The 11,317-nt window shown below is 42.3% G+C and overlaps 1 protein-coding gene across 16 annotated transcripts in view; it reads left to right on the top strand.

Moving 5' to 3' along the window:
• ptprt (protein tyrosine phosphatase receptor type T) overlaps positions 1–11,317 on the top strand; it is a 366,858-nt gene that overhangs the window by 114,131 nt on the left and 241,410 nt on the right. For all 16 annotated transcript variants that reach the window (XM_020619049.1, XM_020619048.1, XM_020619050.1 and 13 more), the window contains 2 exons: positions 9,683–9,843; positions 10,759–10,869. In XM_020619049.1, coding sequence (XP_020474705.1) covers positions 9,683–9,843; positions 10,759–10,869 — 272 coding nt within the window. The remainder of the gene's footprint in view (positions 1–9,682; positions 9,844–10,758; positions 10,870–11,317) is intronic.

The following is an 11,317-nucleotide window of genomic DNA, read 5'->3' as shown; positions in this document are numbered from 1 at the left end:
TAGTAATATATATTTTTGTTACTGCCTTCCATTATGACTCATTAGCGTTCTCTGTCAAAGCTAGTGTCATGTGAAATGTTTTTAGTGAATCTTTTCAGTGGCATTACAGAAACACCAACAACGGATGTAACACTGATAGGAGTGTCAGATCAGATCATACTGGTGATTTTGGAAGGAAATAAAGACGTACAGCATGTTGTCATTTAGTCGTATCAGCCTGCATTTTGCTGTGCCCTATCTGTATGATTGACATGTTCTTAAATGAGAAGCAAAGTCTTGTTTATTATTAACTCACCAGTGTGTTAATTAACAGAATCTGATAGATATGACACGATTACTTTATTCAGTATGTAACACACAAGGAATGACTGTTTGTTGCACAAAACAGAGAACATAATAAAACAACCACACAAAAAATCATGATTAAAATATGATCTACGCTAACAGTTAAACACTTAACCTTAAAGACGCTTTACCTGAACCACAGATAAAGGTCAGGGCCCATATTCATAAACATTATTAGCACAGAGAGTTGCTCCTAGTGATGAAATTCTAAGAAAAATATTAAAATTGCGGGTGTTCCCCAAGACTTTCCCATAAGTGTTAAGAGTAGATCCTAGTAAAGATATAAGCAAGTCATGAAGCATCTTAAGCTGTAAAAGAGCTCTTAAGGTGGAAAACTGTTAGGAGTAGGGGGGAGGGCTTTTAAGAGGCTTAGGAGATTCTTAAGCAGAGGATAACATGATGAAAAGACAAAACACTGGACAACAGTGGGGTAAGATTAGATCTCTCATCTCATCTCCCACCCAATGCAATAATGCCATAAGAAATGAAAGTTATCACAGCATTAAGATATTCTGTAACTAAAAGTGCAAAAGAGTTCAGCACTGATGACGTGTCTGCCGCAACCTGCCATATGTTAACATCTTCCGGACTCATGGACACAGCCTACACATCATCGTACCATCAAAAAATGAAGACATTCCTGACCCATTTTTCTCTGTTAATATCAAATAGAGCTTTGCCTTTGCTTCACTTTACCAGTTAGTCTACTCTCCAACCCTTTCCTATGGTCACAAGCTGTGGGTAGTGACCAAAAGAATAAGATTGTGAATACAAGTGGCTGAAATGCGTTTCCTTTGTAGGGTGGCAGGACTTAGCCTGAGAGATAGGATGCATAGCTCGGACTTCCGGAAAGGACTAAAAGTAGAGGTGGTTCTGGCATCTTTTCAGGATGCCTCCAGAGCACCTCCCTTTGGAGGTCTTCCAGGCACATCCATGTGGTAGGAGACCCCGGGGAAGACAGAGAACACACTGGAGAGATTATATATCTCATCTGGCCTGGGAACACCTCGAAATCCTGCCAGAGGAGCTGGAACACGTCGGTGGGGAGAGAGACGCCTGGACTACGTCACTGAACCTGCTGCCACCGTGACCTGACCCCAGATAAGCGGAAGATAATGGATGGATGGGTGGAATATCAAATAGATTAAGTGAATAAGTACTAAAATTGCCAGCACTGTAAATATACTTCAGCATATAAATATAACAACTCTCAGCAGAGTAATCATGCTGCCTCAGGCTGAGCTCTGCCTTCAACAGAGCCAAGTCAAGACGTGATTGGCTGAAATGTTGCGCCATAAGAATGTCCTTACATTCAGCAGCAGTTACTTTTTATTTGTAATTTCAAGTCTTTCACTTGGTTTTCTTATGCGGGGTTAAAATAATGCCTAGGAACAAGGGCTCCAAGCTGCAGGCTTGTAACACCACGATGACACCCTGACTTATGTGCCACTTCTCAGCAGCTGGCGCCGCCCCCACATGATCAACACGCCTAACAACTGGGTCAACCACACCTCCTCATTGAGATAAAACTCCTCATTCAGGGAAGTTAAAATTTCTCTGAGAGTCTGTCTCAGGATGTTTGTGAATACATGCCCAGATCTGTCTGCCTCAATATGCTGATGTGACTGTGTAGAAGTGCTGAGATGCCTACAGTAGGTCATGAAGTCTGATAGGTAGATAGTTTCACTTTAGGGTCCTTTAATTCTTTCATTTTAAACCTCTGTGGTTACAACATCTCATCCTCTGCATCAGTACACCCCCCGTGAGCCTAATTAACATTTAGAAATGGGGGAACAGGGTTCAGTTAAGCTCAGGTGCTTGTTTTTAGCAACGTCCTACTTTACAATCACATCAGGGAGCTTATGACCAGTTTGTTGCTGGTGGCTAATATGGAGTCCTGCTTCATTTTATAGCTCCACACTCTACATACACACGTGTTCATGGGAACACCTGGAAACTTCTGGAGGTTGGTCGGACACCTTTGATGCTGTGAGCCTGTAATGTCCACTGAGACGCCACATGTGGTACTGTATTTGGCTTGAAATGACTTTGACAGCAGTGAGACAAAAACTGAAGCATCACTTGCACTTATGGGGCAATACAAAACCATTATATGTACTTTATGACTACATAAAAACATTTTTTTACACAGAAGTAGACATAATACATGTAATGTATCATCAGCTACTCTAAACATTTCACATAAGTTATAGAAAAACAAAGGATTCATAAAGAACAAACTAAGCCTTTTGAATTAATTTGCTGCTTATCCCTGATAAAACCAAGTCACATTGAAGAACAATGTTTCTTATTTTCTCCTGCATGTGATCCTGCATTATGTGAGCGTAGTGCAGACTGGGCTGCAGTGAGCATGATATGCAGTTTTGCACTTCGGTTAATCAATACTCATGTTACAGCCCATGAAAATTCACTTCCATTGTGTAAGTCCAGGTAATAATGGCCTAGTCAGTAACACTGGAATAATATGCCTTTTAAAGATGAAGGCAGTTGGTTATAAGAGAAGTTGAAAGAACAGTAAGGAGGTAAACAGCAGCCACAGGAGCTGCTTGATAGATGTTTCCAGACCACATGTGGACACACTATCTCAACATGCCATCTATCACATCTCTGTGACTGGATTTCAAAAAACCCAGTTGAAATTACAAATGTAAACCAAGCTATTAGATCCTCAAAGAAACGTAAGAGACCCTGGCTCAGAGGACGCCTTAATCCAAAGGACGACAGACACAAAACACCAGATAAGGAGAATGAAAGAGAGATTTAAGAGCTACACAGCCAAAAACCAGCCCGCTTTGAGCAGACACCCCAGGGAGCCATTCGAACACTGTGTGAACATCCTGCATCAGCGTCGCGTTTCCACAGAAAATCTGCAGATGTAATTGATCTATTAAAGAGCGATTTAGTCTGTGCTTCTTTCTGCTTTGTTGCACAAATTCCTTTCATGTCTGAAACTCAAAACACCATTGTTCTGTAAAAAGTTTGTTGTGGAGCTTATATAGAGTTTAGATATGTAGGTTGTTTTCTTCTTCAAGGTGCTGAGAACATTTTGTCTTTTGACAGAGATATTAACATGAAAACCTTTTCATGCACATGGTAGATATGTACATAATCCTACCTGTGCTATTATACAGATGCTTTTATGTAAACCCTTAAAGGAACGACATCTTAAGATTGGCTGTGCTGGTGGTGATCGAACGTCGCCCTCTCAGTGTTGGTGCTTCGTTCAACCCACTGAGCTCCTCTTTTTCAGACAAAGTTGCCAACATTTGCCTTTTTGAGTCCTTTGTGTCTGCCTCCTAAATTCCCTTTTGCCACCGGTTATTGGTGACGCGTCAACATTTGGCTTTTGTGTTTCGTACAGATGAAGAGAGCCAGCCATCCACAATGTAAACCAATGTAAAAGCATTACAGAAGCCATTTACAAGGTTTGTGAAGAGTGACAAAATTCCCAAGGCGCACACACTCATAAATGCACACATGCACACCACATTGAGACACACCACCTGCTCCATTTGCTGTAATAGGGGTAAATGAATTAGATTTCGATGCTTTAAAAGCTTTTTCTTTCGGCTCATATTGGAAGTAAATTTCACTCTAATGGTGAGGTGTCTGTGTTTACAAGCCACTGATGATCAAGAGAGGGAGAGAAAGTTAAAAAGGGAAGGGGAGAGGGCAGTGTGGAGGAAGAATGATGGATTATAAATGGATTTTTAAAGAGGGACAGACAAGGATGGATGGGAAAGAGAGGGGGACGGGAGGTGTTGAGGATAAAATAGAAGAAAAGAGGGTGAGAGCACGTACTCACATTGAGGCAAATGAATGAGTTGTTTGCATTTATGGTTTGGCCCATTGCCCTGATAATGGTACTTCAATTATTGATTTGTCACTAATCAGATTACTGAAAGGCTAAGAGACCCAGGGGGAGTGGGGGGGCACAGTGTGGTGATAAGAGAGAACTCGTGATAAGAGTTAATCCATAGCACACATGCAAAACAGCTCAAATATAACGGTGAAATAAATAAAATACTACACGTGGGCGTTATTCCACACACACATGGACAGATAGGCCAATCTGATATGTGGAATGGAGGTGTAAAACACAAGGACAACAGCACGTGAACTGCTAAGGGATCTGACCACCAGCTGGTTCACATTCATGCAACGTGTCAAATTTAAAACTGGTGTAACAATCGCAGTGCATGAGCATTGTGCATGCACCTAGACAGGCACGCATCACAGCACGGTCAAAGCAACCATTACATAGCAACAATGATTTGGCTTTTGACCACAGACCTGGTTTTCCCTGTTCTTCCCTGGTCAGTGGTGCAGTCACTTTGTGCACCCTCATATTACCAACGCGCCCAAAATTTACCTGGACACAGCCCAGTTTCATCCGGACACACCTGCCAGCATGAAGTCCACAGACTGCTGCTTAGTAAAAAGACAACGTGGTGCGCATGTCATGAAAATGGTAATTGCACAGGTAGGAAATAGGGAAAAACCGGCGCCGCACATGGATAGTGGCCTATCTGTTGGTGGCCTCTATGGACCGTAGTATTTAGGGCCAGAACGTCCCTCTAAGGAGGAGACTGGGGTGGATGGTTGGTAGATCAAACACCAAACTTTCTACGAGGCGAAAAGGGTTCAAGTCCTGTGTGTGTTTTTCAAGTAGATTTTATTCCTAACCAAATAGGTTATGTAAATGGAATGAAACCTTGATGATTTAAAAAAAATAACATGTTTATGACGGTTTCATGACAACAAAAGCTTGTTGCTAATGTTGGTGGAGTTCTTGCAACCCCCCCTGCCAACGTAGGGGCACAGTTTCAGGAGACGCTGCCGCAGGTTGTGTGAGAGAAGAGACAAACGATTCAATCCAGTGGGAAAGCGGCAGGTAATATATGCGGGTGTGATGCTGATGCAGGGCCATTACCCTTTCAGGACACAGAACATATGGGCTCCAAGACGTACGTGTGTGTGTGTGTGTGTGTGTGTGTGAGACCTCGGGTGAATTGGGTGTGAAATGGGCTGAGGACCAGTGTGAATATTGTGTCTGACTCCAGTGATTCCTGTCACCATGCATTTCCTGATGATGATCATCATCATTTTAGCCAACAACAGTATATTTTTTCATCCAGCAGCTGATGCTGCTTCCTCCCATCTTGCCACTCTCTCAATCCTTGCTTCCTTTCCTTCCTTGCTGCCATCTTTCCTTCTTGTCTTACTTCCTTTTGTTTCCATTCTCTTCTGCTTCCTCTCGCATTCTTTCAAAACTGAGTTTAAAATGATTCATGAACATTCAAAATATAATAGAGTAATAGAATATTTGCTGTACACTATATCAATCTAATATACTCTAATTTTCATCTTCTTGCATTATTTTCCTATTGTGGATTTGTCATTCTGCCTCAGTCGCTCTCCTCCTCCTCCCTCCCTCCTAACTTCTTTCCATTATTTGAAAAGCAGATTAGGGAAACAAAGAAGAGAGAAAAAGAGAAATACACTGTTTGACAGTTTTAGGAACATACAAAGCGGCCTGCTGCTACTAATGAAAAACAAATGACAGATAGCACATGCCCCAAACGGTCTTAAATACAAAGGTGGGGTGATGGTTGTGTGTGTATTTGACATCTTTGTCTATATGTGTGTGTGATATCATTTATAACCAGCATCCCACATGCTTCTTAGCCAGTTTCCAGCTCCCCCCCACCAAATAGAAACACATACAGTGACAGATTAACACAGAAACACACACAAAGTGCAGTTTGTTGCACAGTAAAGGTTTGTTTTTCCTTTGTTATGCATGTGAACACTGCAAATTTACCTTGTAAGTTAAACATCAATGTATTTGATAGGGACGTAATGATATTTGTAATTCTGTGATATTGCAATAGAAAAATGTTTTGATTTTGTTGTGAGACTGCGACTGTATCTGCTAGGAAATTACAAACGGTTATTTCGCTATAACCGTGTTCAGGTTGCATCATTTGAAACTGACGTAGCAGGTGCTCAGTCGACTTTTAGAGCTGTAGTGTGGCAGCATTTCAGTTTAGCTGTTTGAAGAAATGACACGGGTGGAATGGAAACTGGCAAACAGTTTGCAAATACTGCCGGACAAAGGCAATACTAAGCCTGTTTATGACTAGGATACTCATGGATAAATCTCACAGAAACAGTCAGGACACAGCATTTTAACAGAGACGGCCAAACAACCCGTCCATGCAAAGCCAGCCACTTAGTAACCACCCTTAGGCCTTTCTCTTCTCTAGAAGTAGAACACCTCCAGTGAAGCACCAATCTCAGCTTTATGTGAGTTGTCCCAGTGTAGCTTGGCAGCTTCTTCTTCTCATTCTGGTGCACCAAGCAGAAATTTGCTCAGTACTGCCGCCCGTGGTCGGAGGGGATCCCCACGTCAACTGGTCTAGTAGCTTACTGAGAACCTGACCATTGGTCAGCTCGACCACCACACAGAGAAAAGAGTGTGACTTGTTTTGTTTGCAACATACAAAAGGTGCACTTTAAATTAAAAGGAAAATCATACAAATAACACTTTGTCTTTTTTCTTAATTTGTTAATATTGTCATAAATCTCATGTTGTGGACCTTTTATCATGGCAGTTTCACTCTGAGTTTTTGGAATCATTACATTCCTAATATCAGGCCATCATAAATAATTTAGATTGTTTACAGTGACTTTTTAGATGTAAATCAGCATCATACATGGATGTATCAAACAAAATATGTTTGAATTGTTCTACTAGCTCTGTGTTTCAGTGCTACACTCCATTATCCATAAATATTTACTTATTCATTTTAAGACATGCTAATATTTACTGTAAAGCAATGTGACCTTTAGAGTCTGCTCTTCAATTTGTGATAACTTGTGAGTTATTGCCTTTGGATGCAACGTGGAAGCTTTTGGAAAATAGGAGTAAAATCGCACGTTCTCAGCAGTGTTTGTGAAAACAGCTGGTCTCGTGTGGCGGTATGTGCTGGAGTTGACCCAGTTATTTTGATGTGTGTGGTGTGTGTTGACATGGGAGACAGATTCATCAGTTTTTCTCACGTTAACAGATTGCTCCTCTCTGACCTCACAGCTGGGAAACGACGTGTGAAATGAGTGTTGTGTGCATTTGTGTCTGTGTTGGTTATTGTGTTTGGGACTATGTATGACTGAATGAAAGCGTGACTGACTGTGTGTGACTGACATTTTGTTGTATAAAAATGGGCATTCGATATAGGCCCTTTTGATCCAAATATAATGGATAGGATAAGCAGTGTGTGGTGTTTTTGATTTGCAGGTTTCCTGTTTTCTATGATGACAGTGCCCGTGCGTGAATGTATGTGTGCGTGTGTTTTTTAGTTTGTGTGTGCGTTGTACCACCTCTGCTCTCCCTGTGGAGAGGTATCTCTGTGTAAGGAGCATAATACATCTATTCTCTGTGTCTCAAGTCAACTTTATTTTAAAAGATTATTTGAATTGAAGCAAATCTCTGCACAAAGATCCACAGAGCAGCAAAGGACGGATGGATAAAGCTTTGTGAATTTAGAGAAGTGGGGGCAGAGTGCTGTGTGTATGTGTATGCGCACGCTTGTAGGTGTGAATAAAAAATGTAATCAGGTCCGGTCGCTGTGGAAAGACCCGGTCAGAGACCCAGGCTAGATGACTTGAGTGCATACCTGTACACAGATACATAAATTCACCCAGCCAGCATGCACCCGTCATTGTACTTTGGTAGTAAGATACACACTCCTCCTGTGGCTGGCAACCCCACAGTAATAGAACTTCAACAATATCAATACAAACACACACCCACATACACATGGTGCAGCTGTGGTTCCATTTAGCCGAGGAGAAGTAGTGGATGAAATCTTTTAGCTACATCTGTGTGTATATATAAAATATACTATGTGTCTGTATACACACATATATAGCAGAGATTCAGACGTCCACTTTCTTTCTGTGTCCCAACAACATGACACAAACTATCACACATAAACACAAAACAGACTATTCCACAGACTAACAGAGAAGAAGCCGTTTGCCTTATGTGTGTGTGTCTGTGTCAAGCCCAACTCTCCATAAGGTAAAAACACTGAAATTAGGGTTAGGCAGAGGTCATGGTAACCCTCCAGGACATTAGAGTAAGTCAATACAATGTCCTGACAGCTACAGGTCTGTTTGTTCTGTACGTCCTTTCCACATCATAACTCACTGCACTGCCCTTTAAAATCAAAATGCCACGCTGCGCCGTACAATAAATGTAGAGGTTTGTTCCTAAATTCTATATCTAAACATGCACTTTGGGGAAACAACATTATACAAAATTATTAATAGCTAATGTATGGGAGCACAATGTTTTATGTACTGAATTGATGCACAGGATTACTGCTGAGTACCGAGTCTAAGAGCAGATCATCAGATTTCAGTATATGCATCCATCCTGTTATTTTATTTAGATGCTGTCCACTGCACACCTTTTTTTTCATTCTACATTAATTTGATACATTTTCACACCCATGCAGTAAAGTGAACATTCACACACAGACAGTGTTCGAAGTTGCACCTGCTTGATTCAGTATCTCTCTTGCCAAACTGTCTCCCAGTCACTTCAAACTCTCAGTCCAGCTGATGGCAGTCAGCCAAATGGAGCGGGCTGACCCATAAAAGCTCCATCCCGTGCTACAAAGCAGGGACTGAAACACACTTAAGCCACCCACAAGTCAACAGCAAAAATGCCTCAGGGTGAGGATACATTAAGACGCTCATATACAGCTCGTGTGAATTATCGAGCTTGAGATGTTTTTGCTTTTTTGCTGCAATAAGTGCTGGCTGATGCACTCTGGTGCAGAAATGGTGCAGCACACCAGTATTTGAGAAATAGTGTAGCAAAGTATTTTCTGCCACAGTGGTAAAATTAAAATAAATGTCAGTCTGGAAGACACTGGTCTGTAGTGTAGAAAAATGATGGTGTGGAAACTGGTTTGACCTTTAGATCTGTGTCAGAACAGAAGTAGCAGAGAAACAAGCTTATTTAGCTTGACAACCTGATGATCAACGCTGTCCAAGAGAAGAAGGTGGGATTGAAGAATACTGCCTATAGTATAAAAAAAGATGATGATCATGATGACATCACCTGTTAGACTCTAATACTCATACAAATTATTCTTTCCACATGACATGGAATTTGTTTTGTGTGGTCAGCATCTGAATCTGTTTTAGAATGTATCTGAAGCTGGGGGATGTCTTGGAGTCACGACTTGAAGCTTCTTCTATATTTGAACGGTCTCTGGCCTCCTCCTTGTGCTTTCCATAGGTTCATTCATGGTGGTGAACGCGTCGGGCCGGGCATCGGGACAGAAGGCCCACCTGTACATGCCCACCCTGAAGGAGAATGACACCCACTGCATCGACTTCCTCTACTCTTTGTCCAGCCGAGATGGCGCCAGCCCTGGCACACTCAACGTCTATATCAAGGTGCGTCTTCTGGGAGCATGTGTGTGTGTGTGTGTGTGTGTGAGAGAGAGATGAGGGGACTGTTAGAATGAGCAGGTAAACAAGGGAACAAACAAACAGACCTCTGTTCTCTGTTAATGAGGGACATTGAGTGTTTATACAGATGTGGGTGAGAGAGAGAGGCAGCCTGACAGGCAGGTAAACAGGCCTTATGTATTCCCTTTTTAGAGTTAGTCCTACTCTGGCAAGCTGCTGGATAGATTCTCAGTGTTGTTGAGCTGAGCCAGGGCGTGAATATTTCATTTTATGGTATGAAGGTAAAGATGGACAGGTGAGCTGCAAACTGTAGGTGAAGGGTGGAGTGATGAGGAGACTCTTCGACAAACGCTCCTGAGCATTTCAAACCGAGTAACGCTCTGAGGCAGAAGCTGGCCTACCCTAAGGCCGAAACACCAGAAATAATGCCATGAGTCATGCCAGGGCTTGTACACTGGAGGAACAAAACAGTCGCTCCACACGCACATGGCTCAACACTGCAGAGCTAACACCTCAGGACATGACTCAACGGCTCAAAAGGGGAGTAAAAGAGGTGGTCTATGTCAGACTGAACAGCCATCGCTAAACAGAGGAGATGGCGTATGACACCCCTTAACATGCGCTTACAGTGCAGCCCTGACACCCTTCCCCATACAGTTTAGCACCCATCCACACCTGGATTCATGTGACTGTAACAACCCAGAGGACGGCCAGGTGGGCCAACAGCCCTCAAGGTGTTGAAGACTCCAAAGAATACCATTTTAGATATACCATGTTCAGGTGACTGAGAATCTCTACAGACAGCTACAGTTTTACTTTCTGAAAGGTGCCCCGTCATTCTGTTCTGCTTCTGAATCTCTTTTTTATTCATGCATGTGTCTTTTCGCTGTCTCGCTGCAGGTGAACGGAGGCACCCAAGGGAACCCAGTATGGAACACCTCTGATACTGTCACTGAAGGCTGGGTGAAGGCTGAGCTGGCCATTTCTACATTCTGGCCAAACTCCTATCAGGTAACACACACACATGTACACATCCTTGTTTTTGTTACTTACTGGGTCATGTCCCTAATCGTAAACAAAGCTGAACCTTTAACCCTACACCCCATTGTTTTTGTAAAATTCGATGATTTATTTTACCGGTCTCTGGTCCCCATGAAGATGGTGTGCTCCTGTGCTTCAGACCCCACAAGTGGCGAAAAACAAGGCCACGCCCACAAACACACAGTCCTTTTCTTTCTGTCTTTACTGAGATGAAAATCTATTAGTAACAGAAGTACACGTGTACATGATGAATGATTAAAACTAGAATTACTGCTTCACATTTCTGTGCCTCCACCAGCCAGTCAGATTCACAGGAACAGACATGAGGTCACCGACCTTGACCTTTGACCACCCAAATCTAATTACCTCATTTTGGAATCCAAGTGCCAAATATAAAGAAATACTCTCAAGGCATTCC

This window comes from Monopterus albus, unplaced genomic scaffold (assembly GCF_001952655.1).
Source record: "Monopterus albus unplaced genomic scaffold, M_albus_1.0 scaffold213.1, whole genome shotgun sequence".
Classification (NCBI taxonomy): domain Eukaryota; kingdom Metazoa; phylum Chordata; class Actinopteri; order Synbranchiformes; family Synbranchidae; genus Monopterus; species Monopterus albus.
This window is presented reverse-complemented; position numbering and strand designations above follow the sequence as displayed.